Genomic DNA, 23743 nt, shown 5'->3' with positions numbered 1-23743 from the left:
ATGAGCTCCAAACATGGCTTGATAAGTTCTTCACCTCAAAACCACGTCATTTCTACAATTGCAGAATCAAAAAGTTACTCCTTCATTGGCAGAATGTTGTAAATAGTGAACGAGAATATATTATAGGTGACTAAAGTCTCTGTTATGTGTATCTGTTGCATTTATTAAACATGGAAAGAGACTATTTACTTATGAACCAACCCAATAGCCAGAAGCTCTCAATCAAAGGCTCTCCATGACTGTTATTGGACTGACAAGTTCTTGCAGCTGAAAATCAATGGGTACCACCCTCCGTATATTGACTGCCGTAAGGCCTCTCTTACTGCTGTTTGGGTAGCATCCACCAACAGAACAATGAGAGCTCTAGGAATTGGATTTGCCAATAATGAAGCCTTAGCCAGTGCACTTTTTAGCTCCTTGTAAGCATTCATTGCCACTGAAGTTCAAGAAATCTTCCTGTTGCATGAAATGTTTCTGCTTTCAGGAGGTTGTTGAAAAGGCTCTTGAAACTTAGTCAGCATTGGGAGATATCTATGATAATTATTCAGATGCACAGATAATGGATAAGCACTTTGACAGTATCAGAAAGGGGCATCTGCATGTTGTTGGGGAGGGAAGAATGCCTGGCCTGTGTCCTATTGCACCACGCAAGTTTAATATCTCCCACATTCTTGCTCCAAGTCAATGTTAACATGTTCTATCCACAATCACAGATCCTGATTTTGCATCCGTAAGTTTGGCGCAGCCTCTTTTTCTACTCTCAGCACCATTTTACAGTCTGGGCCTTAAGTGCCTTACACTGATCCTTCAACTCCTACCCCTCTAAAGAACTACATGCAGAACAACTCTATGGCTCATCACGTAATGCTTTCATGTGTGCTGTGCATTAAGGCAGACTTGGACCCAAGATGTGACATACCGACATGGAAGATACAATTTAACTGTATATCTTTGTGCAGTCCATTGCATGGGCATCATGCATATTGCATCCCGACATCTCACTTGTGGCCTTCACGGACCAAAATTACCATCCCACCCTTGTACAGAAACAGATCTCCCACATCTTGTCTCTCCAACCACCTTCTACCTCCCACATACCCACTGTGCGGCCAAAAAGGAGCACTCCCCTCACGATTCTGTATCACCCAGGACTGGAGCAACTGAATCACATTCTTATCAGGGTTTCCACTATGTCTTCTTATCTCCTGAAGTGTAGAATATCCTACCCACTATCCTTCCCACACCTCCCACTGAGATATTTTGCCACCTATCAAACCTACAAAGTATAATGGCATCCGTCCATCCTTGAGGGATGATGGTGTAACATGCTTGGTTCAGAGTCTGCAGCATCTGCTGTGGCTAAAACGTCCCACTCGAGAGTGGCAGTCCCTACTGCAGTTTGGACATGTGAAATTTGAGGGACTTCGAACAGAAGCCACTCTGTCTCTTCGCTTTGTCCTCTTCCTGATTTGTTCCTGTGTGCGTTCGTCCTCTGAGAGCTTGACGCCTTTGCGCACAGTTACTCACCACTTGACATGGTCATCTGCAATGCTTTTCCAGCGACTTGGATTGATTCTGGTCTTGGTCAGGTCTCTCTTGCAGACATCCTTGAAATTAAGATGTGGTTGTCCCACTGGCCTCACACCTTCCTGAAGTTCTCCGTACAGCAGTTGTTTCGGTATCCGTTCAGGATCCATGCGCCTGACATGTCCCAACCATCTTAGACATCGATGACACAGGAGTGCAAAGTCTTTCGACTTCAGTGTTGGGTACTCTATCTCTCCAAGAGATCTGAAGAATCTTCCGGAGACAGCAGAGATGGAAGCTGTTGAGTCGAGATTCATGCTTAGAAAGAGTTGTGTATGTCTCACAGCTATAGAGAAGGGTATTTATAACACAAGCGTTGTAGACTTTTAATTTAGTTTTTGTGGTAAGAAGTCCATTGTTCCATACTCTGTTTTTCGATCTAGCCATGACAGATGATGCCTTTGCGATTCTGTTAGTAATTTCAGTGTTCATGGACAAGTTGCTACACATTGTGGATCCCAAATAGGTAAAGTCATCAATTACCTGGAGAGGATTGCCATCAATGCTGATGGATGGAAGGTTGGTAGTGCTCTGCTCCATAATCTTAGTCTTTTGAAGGCTGATGAGTAGACCAAATTTTTCACAGTCATGTGATAATTTGTTGATTATATACTGCAGCTCATCTTCTGTGTTCGCTACTAGAGCTGCATCGTCCACATATAACAGCTCACAGACAACAACTGTATTTACTTTGGTCTTGGCCTTGAGGCGAGCAATGTTGAAAAGATTTCCATCACACCTCGTATGTAGATACACTCCCTTCTCACAGTTTTCCAAAGGCAAATCTGAGCAGAAGGGAAAAGAAAATCTCAAATAATGTAGGAGCTAACACACACACCTGTTTCACACCGCTATTAACAGGGAATGCTTCATGGTGTTTTACTGTTGAAGCAGATTGTTGCTTGTGTTTTCTCATGGAAAGAGACAATTATTTGTAGTAGTTTAGGTGGGCATCCAATCTTCTGCAACAGTTTGAAAAGCCCATTTCTGCTCACTAAATCAAACGCTTTAACAAGGTCAATGAAAGCAATATAAAGTGGCCTCTGCTGCTCATGACATTTCTCTTGTAGCTGTCTTAAGGAGAAGATCATATCTACGATTGATTGGCCAGGCCTGAAGCCACACTGAGATTCTGGGTAGATTGTGGAAGCTAAGATTTGTAATCACATTAGGATGACTCTTGCATAAGCTTTCCCGGCTACACTTAGTAATGAAATGCCTCGGTAATTGTTACAGTCACTTCTGTTCCCTTTATGTTTATATAGAGTAACTATCCTCGAATTCCGCATACTCTTCGGGACATAACCTTCTTCCCAGCTGGTTGTGATAAGTGAATATAAATGTTTGAGAAGAACAGACTTGTTATACTTAATAACCTCTGCAGGGATCCCATCTTCACCTGGGGCCTTTCCATTAGCAAGAGAATCTATTTCTCTACTGAATTCTTCCATAGTAGGCATTGCATCTAGTTCTTCCATAACTGGCATTTGTTTGATGGCATCACATGCATCCTTGCTAACTTCATTCTCGGCTGCATACAACTCGAGGTAGTGTTCAACCCAGCGTTCCATTTGTTTGCCTTCATCAGTAATGACTTCAGCCGTCTTGGACTTCAGAGGAGCTGTTTTTCTGACAGTTGGTCCAATTGCTTTCTTAATACCATCATACATTGCCTTAGCATCCCCAGAATCGGCCTCTTACTGTATACCTGCACATAAATTCAGCCAGTAGTTATTTGTGCATCTCCTAGATGTTTGCTGTGCCCTGTTCTTTGCTTTTTGTAGGTCATCTCGAGTTCTTTCATTTGGGTTTCTTTTGTAAGCAAGCAGGGCTTTCTGTTTAGCCTCAGTGACTGGTTCCATTTCTTCCAAATTTTGCTCGTACCAGTCCCTACTTCTTTTTCCTTTCATTCCATAGGCCAATACTCCTGAGTTGTAGATTGCACCCAAGAGTTTTGCCCATTTCTTATCCTTTCTGCTTGCACGTTTCCTGGGAAAGCACTTTCAAAATTACTGGCAAAATCCTGCTTTCTTTGTGTGTCACGAACATGATCTATGTTGATACGGGGAACCTCTTGGTTTAGCGTCGTGATATTTCTTAGGAGTGAGCCTCAATGTGCATGCCACCAGGGCGTGGTCAGTGTTGCAATCAGCACTATGATAACTTTGTGTCAGCAGCACATTTTTGAGACCAGTACGCCTAGCTATGACTAAGTCTAGTTGATGCCAGTGATGAGAGCGCGGTTGTCTCCAGGATACCTTGTGCTGATCCTTAAGCTGGAAATATGTGTTTGTAATGCAGAGTCCATAAAAGCAGCAAACTTCAAGCAGTCTCTGGCCATTTTATTCATTTTTCCCACCCCATGATGTCCCAGGCAATTCGGCCATATGTCATTATCTGATCCAACTCTAGCATTTAAGTCCCCTAGAATATACAGTGTCTCAGTGCTAGGTACCTTGGCTATTCTGTTGCTGAGTAAATCATAAAACAGATCCTTCTCTTCCATGATGGATGATAAGGTGGGAGCGTACACATTTAGGATGTTGACAGTGCCACTTGAGGAGCATATTTTTAAAGCAATAATTTGCTCTGTTCCACCGCATGGTGGCATAGTACAGTCTAGGAGGGTGTTTTTAACAGCAAATCCTATACCATGAAGTCTTGGCTCGTCTTGAGACTTCCCCTGCCAGAAGAATGTGTAATTATCCTCCCTGATAGAGCCCGCATCTGGAAGCCGCGTCTCCTGCAGTCCCGTGATGTCAACATTCAAACGATGGAGCTCTGTCAATCACGGCAGTCTTATGGATGAAATCAACCTCTTGGGCATCGTCAATATACCTTGGACACATGGTCTTAACATTCCAGGTGGCAATATGAAATAGTGATTTCTTTATTATTTCATTTTTGTTTTTAGTAGGTGTACTATATCAACCCGCTTGTCGAAGATTACTTCTAAGCTCCACACACCCCGTGAAGCAGGCAGATAGTGGCGGGACAGCACCTTATTGGGTGGGGGCTGCCCAGCTTGAGGCGGGCGGTAGCTGTCCAATGAGATGCAATGATCTCTCCCACTGTTGGAAGTGGCCCCTGGCACTCGAGTCTTACGCCATCAGACAGAGCTTATAACCGGTAACTGCCTCTTCCCGCATTGTGCCAAAGTCCTTGGACGTCGCTGAAGTGTCCTCTCCAGGATGCTACAAGCCTGAGCGATAAATATGAAGACACGTAAGTTGCCCAATCATCATGGTCTCCCTCTCGGCCTAAGTGATAATATCCAGAGGAAAGGCAAGCCAATACGCCTGGTGTCACTTCGGTTGCAGGAGTTGCCGAAAGGGGATGTAGTACACCTTCCAACTGCCTTTGGGGACCCATTCCAGATTTTCTTTCAGGGTTTTCTCCCTTAGCCTTCATCCCTCCTGAGACCAACCACAAGGCATTGGTGTGTTAAGGTAATTAGAGAAAGAAAAGGAATCGTAACTGAGGAGAGGGTAGGGAATGGAATATACAGGATATAGGATATAAGATGGGTCGTTGTGAGGCACACTTTGTCTGGCTCCTCTGCTGAGACCTGCCCGGCTAGGTTGGACCTGCCAGTAGCTACGCTACCGCCGATATAACTCTCAGCTTCCTTGGAGCACACAAACTCTCCCGCCCACATGGACAGTGCTACGATAAGGCAGTGCCTCATGGGAGAAAAACCTACAAAGTATCCTTACTATAATCCCTATTACACCCTTGCTCTCACCCCTGTTATTGGCCTAGATGCAAGATCAATCCCATACATCCTTCCACCACCACCACCTTCTTTAGTCCTGTCACAGACATCTCCTACCCCATGAAAGGCAGGGCTATCTGTGAAAGTTATCATGTGCTCTACAGATGAATTTGCTTTCTGCATGAGCAAGAGAATTAATAAGCTGTCTGCCCACATGACTGGCCACTGACAGACTGTGGCCAAGAGACAACTGGATCAACCAGTTGCTGAGGACACTGCCTGTCGTGTGACTACTTCACAGCTTGCACCATCTGAATACTTCTTACCAACATCAGCTTTCCTGAATTTTGCAGGTGGGTACACTTCCTGCAACATATCTTCCGTTCCTGTAACACCCCTTGCCTCAGCCTTCACTAGTCCCTGTCATCCACCTATCTATCCCCGTCACTGCTCACACTCCCACATTAAACAGCCTGCTATTCCACCAACGTGCCCACTATTCTTTTTCCTCTTCTCCCCTTTTCTCCCTCACACTCCTCCAAACCTCCTGACTGCAACTAGCAGCCCTATCCTGTCCCCACTGTCCCCTTACAAACTCCCACAAGCACCGCACCTTACTCCACCCCGTAATCTCCTATCCCTCCCCCTCTCTGCTCTTGTTCCCTTAACCCCCTCTCTTCCACCAGATTGCTGCTCCCACCAGGTGCAGGTGCTGTCAGCTGTCTGGTCACATAGGCCAGAGACAGTGGTCATGTGTGTGAGTTGTGCTTGTTTGAAAGCGTGTGTGTGTGTTTTCTACTCCAGAAGAACGCCTTTTGGCCAAAAGATAGAATTTGTAATAGTCTTTTCGTTGCATCTATCTGGGACTCAACGTGTCCTCTATATGGTGTGTAGCCATCTATCATTCTCATAATACTGTTAAATGCTGCCATCATGTAGGTTCTAGGTTCCTTTTTGCATGTGTAGCTGATATCTAAAAATCAATATTTTTCACCCTCAATGACATTTCTTGCCCTGTAAAATCTTGGCATGCGAGTTAAGGTGTGGTTTCCTGGAGCCTATCACATTTACTTTAAAAATGGGTTACAAACAGTCTCAACTGAAAAAACTTTTATTTCAATGGTAGCTGGTTTTGGTCAGTATTTGACCATCCTCAGACCTTCTTATCACAAGGAGCTGGTGTTGTGAATCCATGAATATCCACTTTCACCTCCACCACTTACTGTCATGGTATGTGGGTCTGTGGATGGTCAAACACTGACTGAACCAGTTACCATCGAAGTAAATGTTTTCCTGGTTGAGACTTGTTTGTAATCCATTTTTAAAGTATTTTTAGCCACACTGCTGTTTCTCCACAAGAAACGTTTTCAAAAATTATTACATTTACATTGATAATCTCCCAGACCAGTTGTGAGAAGTTACTGAAGAGCCAGTATGGGTTTGTGCAAGAAGGCTTTACCAGTCTGCTACATTTCAAGAATATTGATATATGGGAAAGTCTATTCTCCACACTTGCTTTGAGGAGCTTGATTCAATAATTCAGAGCTGCATGTTGTGTGGTTCATGTTTGGAAGGTTCTTTGAAACATCTTGGAAATGTATCTTTAGAAGATTCAGCATCAACAGAATGCACCCTAAAACGCTGGAATTTGTCTTTGTTTCCTTATAAAAACTGAAAGTTACACCTTGCTATTCTGGTATAGAAGTGCAGCATAACCATAACTGCCATTTCTTTAACATGTCTCACTAACAACTGATACTTGGTCTAAAGGAGAGAGACGGGTAATGGAGAAAATAATTTTCATGCATAAATGATGTTAAACATCTAGTTTAACAGCTTCTTCATAATGCAACAAATAGGACAGGAACATAGACTGTTGAAAGTTGATGAGTGCTACTGGAAGCACAGGGTATGAACTCTGAGGGATACTACATCCATAAACACTAGACATATTATATGGTCTACTAACACTTAATAAGTTATTTATCGCACATGATTATTCATTATTCCTTTTCTGGATTGGTATTGTTAAGCCTACTCAGGGCAAGCTCCAGGAATTTTGCCACTCATTGCAAAAATTTCAAATTCAGCCCCCTCCCCTTTTTCTTCCATTTTCAGTTTTTTTGCAATGTCATTCACCCTTGACATTTTACCTACACATACCATATTTACTCATCCATCTTTCTGATCGAAATACGTCTTTAAGACCAGAGCCAGATATGGGGCAAGTACTGCGTCGTCGGTAGTTTCGTCGGACCTTTTGCTGTAAGAAATGGAAAATCTTAGAACAGAGAGTGATTTGATTTACATATAAATGCTTTATTTGTTGAAAAATGGCTACAATCAGCTATCGAGAAGGTGTGCTTTCCGAAATGACCTGACCACAATTTATGTCTCAAAACAAGCAGTTCTGAAAACACATTCATTTATTGTAGAGAAAATTAACAGTGAATTTTAAATAAAGCCATTGAAAGGCGAGCAGTGTGAAATACAACGAAACTGGAGAAACAGCTCATGCAGTGCAGTTGAGTTGGTTCAGCTCCAAAATAATGTTTCATAGGTTTTTTCCATTTGGTCTTAATATTAATTATAACAAGAAAGAAAAGAGAAGGAGGAAGTCTCTCTCTCTCTCTCTCTCTCTCTCTCTCTCTCTCTCTCTGTGTGTGTGTGTGTGTGTGTGTGTGTGTGTGTGTGTGTGTGTGTGTGTAAATGTTGCTAGCTACGTAGGAACTGTTAGGCCATCATATCCTGACATTTACCTTTATTTCTTTATAATAAAGTCTTTTGCTCCTGTAGAGGCTTTCACACTGACATAGGTACTTTCAAGTATTGTGTAGGCACATGCCAGAAATCAAGTTGGCAACACTGTCATTAGTAACTTTTGTTTTTGAAAGATGCACCCCAGATGACCCACTCCAGTGCTTCAGTTGTCATATGTTTCACATTACCATGGATTTCCAGTAAGGCACTAATTTTCATGAATGATTTGTACTTCTAGCTTATTCTCACAATTCTTCATTTATGAAAAACTTTCATTGTCTTGTTTAATTGATCCTTTTGGAACCATATTAAAACTTAGTATTTTGAGCACCCAAGAAACTGCCACACTGGAAGGTGGTGTGGTTCTTCCCCTCCCCCCCCCCCCCACCTTTTTTAAGAATTACACAACCTTTATTAACAATTAGCTCTACTCTAACGTTTTAGCTACCTGTTCACCTGAAGATGTGGCTTTTAGTGCCACAAAACCGATAGTGATTTGGAAATAAAGGACTCAATACAGCTGACTTGGTTTATTGATCCTCAAGATGGACCTTTCATAAAATGGCTCTGAGCACTATGGGGCTTAACTGCAGTGGTCATCAGTCCCCTAGAACTTAGAATCACTTAAACCTAACTAACCTAAGGACATCACACACATCCATGCCTGAGGCAGGATTCGAACCTGCGACCGTAGCGGTCGCGTGGTTCCAGACTGTAGCACCTAGAACGGTTCGGCCACTCCAGCCGGTGACCTTTTATAAAATATTGATAGTTAAGACTTTATATTTGCAGTGAAAACTCTAATTTTGCTTGAAATATGTAATTACAAACAAGAAGAGGTGTATTTTTAATGAAAATGCTGATTAGATATGAATTAATTAGCACATATTTGATGGATTTTACATTTAAAAAGATGTAAGTATTCCAAATTGGATGAAAAGAAAAGACTGCTTCAACTATACTTTCCATACTTGGTTTGTCCTTATCTTTTGTAAATACAGTTCCTCCATAAAGTTCAAAGCTGATTTTTTTTCCTTTTTTTTTTTTTAATTGTGAAAAGCATTAAGAAAAACTTGTATTTTGCCACTTTGTAAGGATGTTCCACATGTGTGTTTCCCTGCAGAGCAGGCAGCAGTATCCGCCATTTGTACACTATGTATTAACAGTGTGCCAATCAGAGCACAGCAGTACAGAGATTGTGACTGTACACGATTTTTGAAATAAAAATTGCATAGCTAAAATATGATTAAGAAACATGTTGATCACTGTTAATACATTAAATATCTTAAAGTTTTATGAACAGTAACACAGTGATAAGACATGTCATACACAAGTAGGAGCTGCTTCCAAGAGAGTGACAACACCAGTGTAGGTGTGCTAGGGCCATTGACCAATCACAGCATTTGTGTTTGTTTACATAAGGTTTATTCTTACGATGAACAAAGTATAGTGCTGTAACTTTGAAATGTAGCCATCTTTTGTTCTGGTCAATAATTTTCTACATCCTGAAACACCAGTAGGACACATTCTGTATATAAATGAGTCATAGGGTTGATATTTAAATACATAGTACAAAAAATTCAAAACTTTATTTATATGTTACAATCTTGTTATTAACAAATATACATATCACTCATCTCAAAAACTGATTTCAAAGTAATCACCAAATAATTTGTTTCAAAACTATATAAACAAAAAAAATATTGTTCAAAAAACACAAAGGAACATCACAATCTTCCTACATAACAAGTGTGTTAAAGCAGCTTTGTTACATATCACAATTAGCTTTGAGTAGTTTACATATTTTATTTCAACAGCAAATTGCATCATTACTGTCCAGGCAATGCAGATATGTGACTGGTAAATGACATCACACACATGTTACAGTTTAGAAGAAGAACACACACAGCATTGCCAGTGGACACAATTTGCATTCTTGTAACCAGAACTATCCAACACTTACTCACTCATAATTATGACGTCTACATAAGAAGAACCAAGTATATTGCTCTGTGTTAAGTTAAATATTACGTTAAGTAACTATCTGCCCCCCCCCCTCTCTCTCTCTCTCTCTCTCACACACACACACACACACACACATTTAAATTTGGTTTTATTGCACTCTTAATTGTAGACCTCAAGAATATAGTGATAAATACCATAATATTATGAATCATCTTCCATGGAATTAATGGTTTTAAAATGAATCACAGTAAATTAAATTGTTGTTATCCCATATTTTTAATGGGTGTTATTTGTAAATCCACAGATTGTATTTTCAACAACATCAAAGCATACTTATCCACTGATTACACAGAAGAATGTTAATAATTCAGAATGTCTCAAAGCACTGAGCAAAATATAATTTAGTAATGTACTCAGTCCACTGTACATCTCTTTTACAAACAGTTTCAGTCTCTCTCTGTGTCAGCAGCTTGTATGAAGTTTTACCCATCATACGAGCCTAGACAAAACAATCAGTGCTGTGTAGCCAAGCCCACAGGCAAGCAAACAGCGAACATCAGCAGCACAAGTAGATGACTTGGCAACGGCACAGGTGCTGCCGACCCGGCACTACCGTCACTCCCTCCACTACGACCACTCGATTTACTCGAACAAACTGAGTCGCAGTCTTCATCCTCACAGATATCACACAGTGTTGCTACTCTTGGTTCATAAAATACTCTAGCACGTCTAGCTGTAACAGTGAAAGAATACACATAAGACTTCTTGCTCAGGCCTTCAATTGTGCAGATCATTGAAATCTACTACAGAAACTAAAACACTACGGATGGCGTCATATCTTAACAATAAAAACAATTGGTATCAGAGGATTAAATACAGTTTCCTGTAAGGTCCAGTAGTGGGTTTATTCTCATTTTCGTTCTGAACCTCCATAAATGGTTAACTAAAGACATGGCAGGCCTCTTCAAAAGCTCAACATTTGCTGATGATACAAATGTGCTAATAAAGGTTCCACACACAGCCAGGAGGAGAATAAAACTGGCTTACAACTGCTACATGGCAAACAGCTTAACCTTTAATCTTACGAGGACTCACGTTACACAATTTTAAAAAAAATAAAATTAAATTAAATTAAAAAAAAAGTACCATACGTAGGAGGCAGGGGAAATGCACATTGAAAGCAGACTTCCGGATAAGCTATCTCGGACCCAATCCTTTGTCAGATGCACGCGCTGTGCTTCCCCCCACCCCTCCCCCCCCCCCTTCTCCCACATGAGGCCATGTCACTTGGTTATGGCCTCAGGGTCAGATATTTTGCTTCAGAAAGTGCCTGGCTCTTTCCTCCCTTGCCCCCCCCCCTTTCCCCTCCACAACTCTTGAGTACCTTCGGTACATTCTTATCAAAATTTAATCTTCAGAGTACACCTCAAATTATCTTAACTTTTGGTGCAAATTATTTAAAAATAAAGTATCTGGTATTGCAAGTTATTATACTTTTGGTAGTCTATAGTGTGTTATTATTATTATTATTATTATTATTATTATTATTATTACTATTACTGATGTTCCATAGCTCTGAAACTTTGTGAATTTGCTCTTGTTCTGCTGTTCCTTTTTCTCCCTCCTCTTCTCCCCAAAATTAAAAATTGCAAATTATTTCTTACTAAACCAACTACTGACTTGTCATTCTCACATCAACCATCTAAACTGAATATTATCAAATTCAGATTTGTTTCTTATACAACTGAGTAAATGGTTGGGTGTTGCCATATTAGGCTTTAACTGACTGCATTTGACAAGTCTCATTTCAGAGCCATAGTTAATATCTTGAACTGCTGAGGTAAGGAAGGGGGGGGGGGGGATTAGGGATGGAGGTGGAAGACATATGAGCGCACACACATTGCATGCATCATTACTTATTACTCTGACTTAACCATATTTTTGTTGAAGTTCAAAATTAGTTTAAGATATTTCTAATGTAGGCACCTTGTCACTAAAAAATTAATCAACATTCTGGATGCAGAATACATTGAGGTAATTGTCTTTTTACATTTATGTAAGAAGATCATGTTCTCTGCTACAGTCATGGTTAAGGACACAGCTGACATCATCTCTTAGTGCTAAAAAAACAAGTGCTCCATCTGTAAACTTGCCTAAGATTGCTTTCAAAGCATTAGCAGAATGGACAAAAGTAGAGCTTTAGTATTGCTTTATAATCTAATAGTATACTTACACGAGTCGTAATAATCATAAATAGATACAGGAACTGGTTTCTGCTTAGCCACTTTGTGAGTTCGGTAAGCAGATATGGTGGGACAATACTCCTGCCTTGTCATCTGGAAGTACAAAAGTTGTGAAACTTAGTCTTTCAAGCTGTACTAAACACAAGTCACTACACCTAACTTCTGATACTTGCCTTTTATATAAGTTACATTTCGTTGTTAGTGTATACACTTGACAAAGTGCTTCCACAAAAATAAATTTCTCAAGAGACAGACACATAAAATAAAGCACGTGTTCCAGACAAATTAGGAGAAAGCGAAGTGCTCTTTTAATAAGCAAACCATTTCTAAAAATTGTAAGTAACAAAAAAATAAATACTACAAACAATGCAGAAATTAACAGAATGAAAATACACTGAAGTGCAAGGATACTGGTATAGGCATGCATATTCAAATACAGATATATGTAAACAGGCAGAATAAGGTCCTGTGATCAGCAACACCTATATAAGACAACAAGTGTCTGGCACAGTTGTCAGATCGGTTACTGCTGCTCCAATGGCAGGTTATCAAGATTTAAGTGAGTTTGAATGTGGCAATAAAGTCGGTGCATGAGCGAAGGGACAGCATCTCCGAGGTAGCGATGAAGTGGGGATTTTCCCATATGACCATTTCACGAGTGTACCATGAATATCAGGAATCTGGTAAAACATCAAATCTCTGACATCACTGAGACCAGAAAAAGATCCTGCAAGAATAGGACCAATGATGATTGAAGAGAATTGTTCAACGTGATAGAAGTGCAGCCCTCCCACAAACTGCTGCAGATTTCAATGCCAGGCATCAACATGTGTCAGTGCGCAAACCATTCAACGAAACATCGATATGGGCTTTTGGAGCCGAAGACCGACTCGTATACCCTTGATGAATGTACGGGTCACCTGCACCCTTCAGCAGTGACATTGGACTGTTGATAACTGGAAACATGTTAGCTGGTGGGACGAGTCTCATTTCAAATTTTATCGAGTGGGTGGATGTGTACGGTTATGGAGACAACCTCATGAATCCATGGACCTTGCATGTCAGCGGGGGACTGCTCAAGCTGGTGGAGGCTATGTAATGGTGTGGGGTTTGTGCAGTTGGAGTGATTATGGGGCCCATGATATGTCTAGATACAACTCCGACAGGTGACATGTTCGTAAGCATCCTGTCTATCACCTGCATCCACTCATGCCCATTGTGCACTCCGACAAACTTGGGCAATTCCAGCAGGACAATGTGACACTCCACACATCTAGAATTGCTACGGAGTGGCTCCAGGAACACACTTCTGATTTTAAACAGTTCCGATGGTCACCAAACTCACCAGACATGAACATTATTGAACATATCTGGGATGCCTTGCAACGTGCTGTCAAGAAGAGATCTCCACCGCCTCATACTCTTATCCATTTATGGAAAGCCTTCAGTATTCATGGTGTCAGTTACCTCCAGCACTAATTCAGACATTAGTCAAGTCCACGCCACGTCGTGTTGTGGCATTTCTGAGTGCTCATGGGAGCCCAGTAAAGAGGTAAGCAATAAGAAACAGTCATTAAATAATTCAGAATTTTTGAGTCATGAGACATACACTACATACAGTCAAAGAACTGAAAAAAGAATGGTGTTGGAAACATGGCTAAGGAGAAACAGATATTGTAAAAAAGGGAGTAACAGGCAAGAACAGTGGATTATACCAGCCTAAATCTAAATTCTTTACAACTAATACTGGACTACAAACAACAGAGCCAAAAGATAATAACAAATGAAGAATAACAGAGACAAAAAGAGAAGAACAGACATTAAAAATACAATGAATTGTTGAAAAAACAGGAAATGACATAAAGAGAAGAACTAAATACATCAGGGCACAACGGAAAACTGTGAATGAGAATCAAGAGGAGGAAAAGGTACTGTAAATCAAAAACTGAACATGTCTGAACAACCCAAGTGGTGAAACAAACATTCATGTTTCCAATACAAATGTATTGGTCGAAAAATCTACTATAATTATTTCTTTTTTCTACTTGTATGCCCCGACTCATGAATATGAAGGTAATGCAAAACATGAACACTAACCACAAAAGACAGTTAATTACAGATACTGCAATTATTCTTTGAGAATTAGTACACTGTATCAATTCTATTAGAGTTAAATATGAAATCCTTACCTTGTCAAAATACAGAACAACAACAGTGTCCCCATCTTTGGTCTCAACTCTCTTCACATTCTGTGAAACTTCCAGGCTGGGTAGTGAATCTGAATCAACGGTGAAGCCAGAGGGCAATGACACTTCCATAACAGCCATGTTACTTTCATTAGCAGACTGTCCAGCAGCAAACCTGTATTACATAAAGACAGGGATAAGCAGAAAATGTGTATTAGCGACCATACTCCTATTTTAGCATAACTATAAAGTTCAGCCAATAATGTTGTGTACATGCAGGTTTGAGATTATTTTTTCACAGAAAAGATGTATTTCTGATGGAGTGTTGAAACTACACTAAATAATACCAGTGCACAATTGCAAATATAGGACACAAAGTGCAGACAGTTTAGTTCAATCAAATGGCCATTATTATTCTGTTGTGCCACACTAAGAATCACCATCACGATCTTTACTGTGGAAAAAAAAGGAAGAAAAACCAAGAAGAGAGAAATAAATAAAGTATAACATTCTTTGTGGAATAAATCATGTTAGAGCAATTAGTAGATACACAAGGAAGTGCCAATTACACCACAATCCCCTTCATCATCCCAAAAACTTTAACAACAGGCCAATGAAAACACTGTATAACACATGTAGGTGTGATGTATACATTACTCAAATAAAATATTGTAACATTTAAAACTTTCTTGGTCTAACAATCGTTGGAGTCATTTGGAGAAAACTGATGCTTGTAACCTGCTACCACAATGTTTTGATCCAGACTTCTCTCCATCTTCAGGTGTAAACTCACAAGACAGAGCGGTTATGTGTACTTTGTCAATTTAAACCTACATATGGTCAGAATGATTCAAAATATTGTGGCAGCAGGTTATGAACACTACACAGTTTTACCAAAATATTATGGAACAAATAATATGATGTTAATGGGGTTAAATATGACTGCTTCTTGGGAGAGATGCCAAAAAAGAGATATAAGTAAGTGTGATTACTTTTTAGAAGTGTGGCATCGATAGGTCACATCGACCAAGTAAAGTATGATCTTTGAAATCTAACTGCTCTGACAAGCCGCCGTGTTAATGTTCCAGTCAGCCTTTGTACCTTGTACAGTGTACATGTGTATCTTTCTTTGTGCTGAAATATATATATGTATAGACATTTATGGGAACAGTTTGTTGCGTATAGAGTTACCTGTATTCCGGTTTCCCATATTGGTGACCCCGACATTTCTATGTCTTCCGCAACTTCCGTGCTGGCCATGTGGAATCAACAGGTTTTACGTTTGACACCATGGCTGCCTCACACAATTTTTTTATACGAGGACTTGGAGGCTCAGCTCCTACTACCATGCCACTCCAATCCCCTTCCAACGGTTGTTTCGCCGCTAACGGACAGTGTTTCGCGATCTCCAATGAAGTTAACCTCAAACTTTGCAGCTCTACAACGGCCGAGTGTTATGCCCTTACCTTAAACAATGGACCGGGTTTTGTGTCGCCGGACTTTGCACGTCAACATGTGAAAAGTGAAGTGGTCGATTTCCTGAATCGTGTAGCGATCGCTCGCTCGTGTTGTGTTCAAAGGGACCCAAATTCACACACGTGCTTTGATTCTCTATGCGCCGCAATGTCACTTACAGCAGTGCCGTGTGCTACACTGCCATTCGTGCAAAACGCACACGTGGTAAACTGCTATCAAGCCATGCCAGTTTTGCCTTCCTCACAATTTAATAACGGATATTTTTATACAACAAGTTCACCAGGCTGAACCACCAGATCTGTCGCCCAGTTTCTTGACCACATGGGTTCGAGCACACCCTATGGCACTTCACCATCCAGGAACACTGTACCACGATAATGTGACCACCAGCAGGTTTCACCAGTGATTTATGGTCCTACCACACAGGGCGCATTTCCAATGTGCACAGAAAACTCTCGCTATTGCCACACCAAGTGCCACCCCCCCCCCCTCTCACTCACGGGGGGCGGGGATGGCGGGGGGGGGGGGCACGCTCCGATTCCGACCATACAGCCGCTTGCTCCTTCCACAGTGCCTGCTGCGCCGGCCTCCCGTGTCATTTCCGACGTGGACAATTTAAGTACTATACCTCTAACCTCCGGTCCAGTTTATGGGCCTACCTCATGCGCCGCTCATCTGTTAGCACCCATGGTACCGATCGTGCCTGCCGCGTCATGCTTACGTTGCTCATCAGGGACATTGCAACCAGCCGTTGTTTGGGACATGTTTGCTAGTAACACGCCCACGCCAGTAGTGCCAGGTTACAGGACAGCCTATCCTACCATGGGACAGCAGGCCTTCTAAGATACGCCGAAGCCACCCCACCCCACTCCCGACAAGTTTGTCATATCGGCCTTCTGCCATCGTCAGATATATCCTCTCCACAATCGATCGCATGTCTCGTTGGGAGGAAGTTGTTCCTTTACCAAACATCACAGCAGAAACTGTGGCCAAGGGATTTGTCTCATCGTGGATCACTAGGCTCAGTTGCCCGTCCACCATCACCACCGACCAGGGTCAACAGTTCGCGTCTGCACTTTTCATGATTTTATGAAATCTTTGTGGTATCAAAAAAATTCATACAACAGCCTACCACCCGCAAAGCAACGGTTTAGTGGAACAATGGCACCGCACCCTTAAACCAGCACTCAGGTGTCATGACTGCCTCTGGTCTGAGGCACTTCCTTGAGTGTTACTCGGTCTCCGTTTGGGCTTTAAACCTAACTTACAGGGAACCATCTCCAAATTCGTTTTCAGCAAGAATGCGATTCTACCTGGGGAACTTAACCTGACCCAAGCACTCGAGGATTTCCTCACCTCCGCAGACTGAATGCACACCCGCTTCAGACAAGCACGGCTACACCCGCCTGTCACTCATTCCCCGGTGGACACTTATGTGCCAACTGCACTCAACACATGCTCCCACATTATACTCAGGCACAATTCCGTTGGACAACCTCTGCAACCCCCATACTTCGGCCCCTTTGAAGTACTCTGGAGGGGCGAGACGACGTTCCACATTATGGTTAAAGATTGCCCGCAGACTGTTTCACTACACAGGCTCAAGCCTGCTTTCATTGACTCCGACATCCCTCTGCAGTCCCATCCAGATGAATTTTCCATTGCCGAGCCCGATAACGAGTTAGCTCATCCCATGGTAGGGTCTTCTCCTTCTGATGATTCGTCACCGCAGTTCGTGTGTTTCCCAAGCATGTCGTCATCAACCCCATGAGCAGGTTTTGATGACGTTTCATCTACTGGAGAGACTTGCTCCCCGACATTCAACTTGTGCTGCAGTGTACCACCTAACCACGTCAGCGACATGTCGATCGTAGCTTTCGACGACTATGTGCTTGTGCTCCTTACAGACATGCAGACTCGACAATCAATGAGGAACTAGATGTCAAGATAGTGCATACCCTGTCCCTCCTCCGAGAGTGTGATCCATCAAGAGTTCAAGCGTTCATCTCCTCGGATGGCTCGAACTGCATTAGGGTCAGGCACACTCGCACCCCTCCCAACACCTCTACTCCCGGGCTGGCCCACGCATCGTCTGCCCCCGCTGTCTGTCTGATTACGAGGTGGACCTGCAGCTTGTCCTGTGCCTTCACATGCCGCAGAGAGGGGGGGGGGGGGGCTGTGTTGCTTCGTTATGTCACATCGACCACATAAAGCATGATCTTTCAACTCTAACTGCTCTGACGAGCCGCCATGTCCCAGTCAGCCTTTGTACCTTGTACAGTGTATCTTTCTTTGTGCTGAAATATATGTATGTATAGACATTTATGGGAAAAGTTTGTTGCGTACCTTGAGATAAGGCTACGCCGTTGAACAACTGTTCAAAGTTACAGCTGCTACACTCATTGCTTATATTACATTACTACTCTGATAAAAATTAACCGCAACACCGGTAAGTCTCAAACAAAGCTGCACTATAGCTGTTCCAGCATTTAATGTTTGTATTATTAATGATGATTTTGATGATTACAATAGCTCATTCACTATTACAAAACAAAGAAGAGAACTTTTCTTTAACATAATTCAAACAATGTTTTTTAATGTTACTGCCAAATAATGAGGTATTTTTGTTTGTTTATCATGCCACCCTACCTCCTCCCCTCCACCAGGCAGTCATTTTGTGAAGAAGCACGCTGGCATAATTTTAATTCCCCTCTTGTTTTGCCATCTGCCTCCTTAAATTCGTTTCTTCAGTTTTAAGTAATTAGCATTAACATATGTGAATATAATCTGCATTTTCATAAAAGAGAAAGATTAGCCCTTAGTTTTAAAGAATTTAACACCAGATCTAATTTTGTGCTTAGTTTTCTGTATGAAACTGATTTTCTAATTTATTTCAACTATTTCTAGTTAGTGTCTTTTATTATAGAGTGAAATCAGTAATTGTTTCATAACGTAAATTCTATTGTTGACATATAAATAAATATAAAATCTGTAATAATCGTAAACATTTGGAAGACAAAATGCTAGTTATCTTGAAGTATCTATTTGGCCCTATTTGAAAACATGTTAGTAAAGCCAGCCTTTAATTAATTCCAAAGCAATTAACAGTTTTTGTCAAAAACATTGTTTACGTAACTATATTGGTTAATTTCATGATTTAAACAAATAATTCAGCCTAACTCTTGCAGTAGAAGAAACTGTTAAAAAGAACCAATGTTTCGATGTATTCAGTTAATTTAATGAGTTAAGTTTTAATTGTAATTTCTGTAAATTAAACTTCGAACAATGTGTAGTTTCAGCAACTATTATTGTGATGATATATAAGGGCCCAATTTTTGGTCATGAGACAGTCAGTCCACGGCTGAGTTTCAGACGAGTAACCTGTGCTGGTAACAACAACAACAACAACAATGCTTCAAATTAACTGTGGAATAAGTGTTAAACAATTACGCCATGTGTAAAAACAGTGACAGTGTCTTCTCCACAGGTACCTGATTATTCTTCCAGAACTGTGAACTTTGTGGTTAGGTTTTACTGCTCGTTAATGTTCAACAGGAAACTATTGTAGCAGTATGTGGATGTTCCACTGCAAACTACTAATGAGGCTTATGGAAAGTTAAACAACAGTGCATTGCCCATATAAATGTGTATATGGGGGGCTGTGAAAAGTGAAAGTAAAAGACGGTGAAACACAACTGTGCATATGTCAGCTACATTATTTACAGTAGTCAGTGTCCAAATTACAACCCCATATTTCAGCCAGTACATAGACCTCTGACGTGGTCCACTGCGACGTCATCTCCTGTGTCAACCTCTTCGTTTGAGAGCAACACTTGCAACCAACAACCTCAATTTTTTGTTGCATATATTCCAGTATCTGTCTTCCCAATAGTTTTTGTCCTCTGCGGCCCCCTCTACTGCCACGGACGGTTGCCCTCATAACTTAAGCCATGCCTTGTCATCCTGTCCATTCTTATCGTCCAGTTTTTCCACTTGTTCCTTTCCTCACAAATTCTGAGTAGCGAATCAGTCTGCTTTGATTCACTTCTTTTCTGATTTTTCATGCAGTCCATGATTTGCTACGTACTACATATTTGAAAACTTGCCTGATTAAATGATAGTGCAAAACATATAAACTGACTGCTTATAAGTATCAGAATCAGTATCAGTATCTTTTAGCAAGATGATATTAACAGAACACTGTTAAGAGCTACATACGCTGAGCATATCGAAAGCTGCAGATGATTCCGGTCAGAGTTTTTGTCAACCTGTGGGTCTAATGTGAAGAGCGGCCATGCACCAGTCACATTAACATTGTAGCGGTAAGACACCTGCACAATGGCAAATCCTGTTCCAGTTGCTGTGATGTTGACTTCCCGTACTTTTGACGACAGCTGCAAAGAAAAGACAGAGCTAAGTATCAGAAAATTTTGAAAATGTAACAATCGTATTTTCAATTATAATATTGCTTGTGTTTCTTGAAGTTTTCACAACAGATAGAATATTCCATCATCTTTCAGGCATGCATCTGGGATAGTATTACTTCTTTTTGAATTGCTGGCAGAATTTAAACTACTTGACCCAATACTCTGGGGTAAACATGCCTGTGACAGAGACAACACTGTTGGCAACAAGAGCATCAGTCTGTGACTGACAGCCACAGACTGATGCTCTTGTTGCCAACAGTGTTATCCCTGACAAAGGTACGTTCACCCCACGGTATTGTGTCAAGTAGTATAAATTCTGCCAGTCACTCACCTCAATGATGACAGTACAGTTATCAGCCAAACTATTGAAACAAGAAGTAATATTATCCCAGATTCATGCCTGAAAGTTGGTGGTATATGAGTAATGTTTCTTCTTTATTTAGACTTAATCTCTCTCTATGACCCATAAAGCTGTTTCTTGAAACATTGTAAGTAGGCTTTCCTGAGGTAGGTTGTATCTATCTGCACACATCTGCCAGTTCAGTTTCTCCAGCATCTGTGTGTTACTGTCCCATGGGTAACACAAACTTGTGTCCATTCAAGCTGCCATTCAATATCCCTTGCTACAGGTGCTGCATACTTACACAACATTCTACGATGTGCTGCACTAGTGTTTTGTAAGCAGTCTGCTTTATCGGCTGCCACTGCCTAGTATTCTACCAATGAACCAAAGTTTGCCACCTGCTTTAGGCTGAGCCTATGTGACTGTTCGATTAAATATTCCTACAAATTCTTACACAGTTGTATTTACATGAGATGACTGATTCCAAACAACCACTTTTTTTATAGTAAGCATAGGTGTGGGACTGAGTCAAATGCTTTCTGGAAATCAATGAATACTGCATCTACTTGACTGCTTTGATGTCATGCGAGAAAAGCACAAGCTGGGTTTTATATCAGTGATGTTTTTGGAATCTACACTGGTTGGCATGGAGGGGCTCATCTGTTCGAGATACCTCCTTATGTTTGTGGTCAGAAACTTTTATAATGTTCTACAACAAGTGGACATCAAGGATATTAGACAGCAGTTTTGTGGATGACTCCTGCTACCCTTCTTATTAAAGGTGTGACTGGAGCACAACATCTGCATGACGGAACAACACAAGCAGCACTTGTCCATCACTCACTTTTCACACATTGTGGAAGCACAATGCCAGCAGCTTCCACCCTCAGTATCACACGGCGTGCACTTACTGTGAGGTCCAGCCATGTGGCTTAGGTAAAACACAACTCTACACAGCTTTGCCACAATGTAGCGACACTAACGGACACTGTTAATGTTGGCATGCATGCATAACAATTTCTTTTTATGCTGTCAATTGTCCATGTTTTCTATGGAGAAAATGTGGACTGTATACCTGACATTCCACAAGTATTGATTATAAACATGTATAACCAAAAATTAAAGTGGTAATTGACTACTGAATGTTATCGAAGGTCATTAATTTAGCTGTGGAACTGTAAATTTGCTCGAAAGATAAGATGATGAAATAATGCTTGCATTCAGTCTGCTGGTAAAATTGCACTGACATGGACATATTTTGGACAGAACAAATGAAAAAGATTTGTGTTTAAGCGTATGACAAAGGATTGTAATTGTCAACTTTGTTTATAATTAATTACAAAAATCTTCTATCCAGTTACACCATAGGCTCTCACGCTTTTATTAAGCAAATGGACTAATAGGACTCATTACAGTTGATAATATTAACTGCGCTCAATAGAAAAAGGAAGAAAGCACAAGGTGGTGTGGTAAGCAAAGATGGGTACCTTATGTTAATAAATTTCTATGTGGCTAATTAAACAATGGAAACTCCAGGTACGCGTGTCAACAATATGTCGTAAAGAAGACATGTTAAGTTGCAGAGAGGCACAATTAAAGACACTTACACCAAGCTTTTAGCCACAGCCTTCATCACACACACAAACACATTCTAGTCTGAGCGTCCGGAGTTGGTGGTCAGTGTGCATGAGGTGTGATTGCTTGTGTATGTTTCTCTTTTGCTGATGAAGGCTGTGGCTGAAAGCTTTGTGTAAGTGTCTTAATTGTGCCTATCTGCAACTTAACATGTCTTTTTTACAGTAAGTGACAATCTATCTTTTCCTACACTGTTGCTATTTCTGCCTGGATAACAATTAGACTAAGTAGATCATTCAAACAAATTTATTCATGAATAAATTATTTGTAACTAACAAATAATGTAGAATGCCACTGTTTACTTCTTGAACTGAATTCTATAATTAGTCCACTTCTTGCCTTAGCTAGTGCAGTTTCTATTTCATAAATACCTTATTAATAGATCAGACATAAAGGTGCCTCAGTGGCTCAGTGAGTCAAGTTCCAGACTACAAAACCAAAAGTTTTTGGTTTGATTCCGCATTGGTCCAACAATTTTTTCTGTTACTCTTTGCTTCTTTCGTCTCTAATAATAACAAAAAAAATATCAAGTCAAGTGACACCATGTTCTGGAGTACATGTTGAACTGTAGGTCCCCTTGTAAATGTCTGTACAATCCATAGAAATATTAAAGAAATTGTGTCACAAGTTTTGAATTATGTTATGATGTAAAAAGAAAACTTTATTTTGAGTGTAATTCAGGAAGTGGAGTTAACATGGAATCACAATGAATTATTTGCCAAAACCAAAAGTGGAATTGTTAGTTTCTCATTTTTTGCCACAGAAGAGTGTGTGTTGAAAGTCACATATAATCATCCTGAAATAAACATGAATTTAGGATATATAATGCATAAATATCCTCTTTGTATGTGTAAAACATATTTTCTTTGGTGTCAAGAAGGCAAATCTTTGAAATCAATTAAAGTTTCGATCAGATGTTTGGCATAAAGAGTTGTTCTGAAAACTAATTTAAAAACAACAGAAAGTACATTTGTTTAATGAATGATACGGAATCAGGGCAATAAACATGGGTGTCTATGGAATGTTTTCGAAGAGGGAGCAAGATTCAAAACTTGTGAGATTTAATATAACTGATATGGTGAGTTGGAAATTTTTAGTGCACCAAGAACTAAATTTAATAAGAAGTACACAAAACTTGTGGTAATCACAAAAGACTGACATTTACCTACTCAATGTCTTTTAATTACATTACTTTGGTTCCTAATCACTAACTGTATTTCAGTAATATATGCAAAGTACAGCTTTTATGTCATTAATTTACTTCCTGATTCAATGATCTGAAATAACATCCTCGTTTGATTAAATCTAGGGTATCTGAATTAAAACTAGAAAACATTCACAAAAAATTATCCACACTCTCATAATTTTAAGAAAACCGAAAATTAAAATTCTGAAACAGAAAGAAA

At 40.5% G+C, this 23743-nt stretch overlaps 1 protein-coding gene across 5 annotated transcripts in view; it reads right to left on the bottom strand.

Moving 5' to 3' along the window:
* Window positions 1-9636: 9636 nt before the first annotated feature.
* The window catches only part of LOC124595959 (CD109 antigen-like), a 242483-nt gene continuing 228376 nt past the window's right edge, over window positions 9637-23743 (bottom strand). For all 5 annotated transcript variants that reach the window (XM_047134889.1, XM_047134890.1, XM_047134885.1 and 2 more), the window contains 4 exons: window positions 20151-20326; window positions 14460-14631; window positions 12261-12363; window positions 9637-10760 (listed from right to left, as the gene is read on the bottom strand). In XM_047134889.1, coding sequence (XP_046990845.1) covers window positions 10540-10760; window positions 12261-12363; window positions 14460-14631; window positions 20151-20326 — 672 coding nt within the window. In that variant the 3' untranslated portion in view covers window positions 9637-10539. The remainder of the gene's footprint in view (window positions 10761-12260; window positions 12364-14459; window positions 14632-20150; window positions 20327-23743) is intronic.

This window comes from Schistocerca americana, chromosome 2 (assembly GCF_021461395.2).
Source record: "Schistocerca americana isolate TAMUIC-IGC-003095 chromosome 2, iqSchAmer2.1, whole genome shotgun sequence".
Classification (NCBI taxonomy): Eukaryota; Metazoa; Arthropoda; class Insecta; order Orthoptera; family Acrididae; genus Schistocerca; species Schistocerca americana.
The sequence above is the reverse complement of the archived record's forward strand: the minus strand, read 5'-3'. Positions and strand labels throughout refer to the sequence as shown.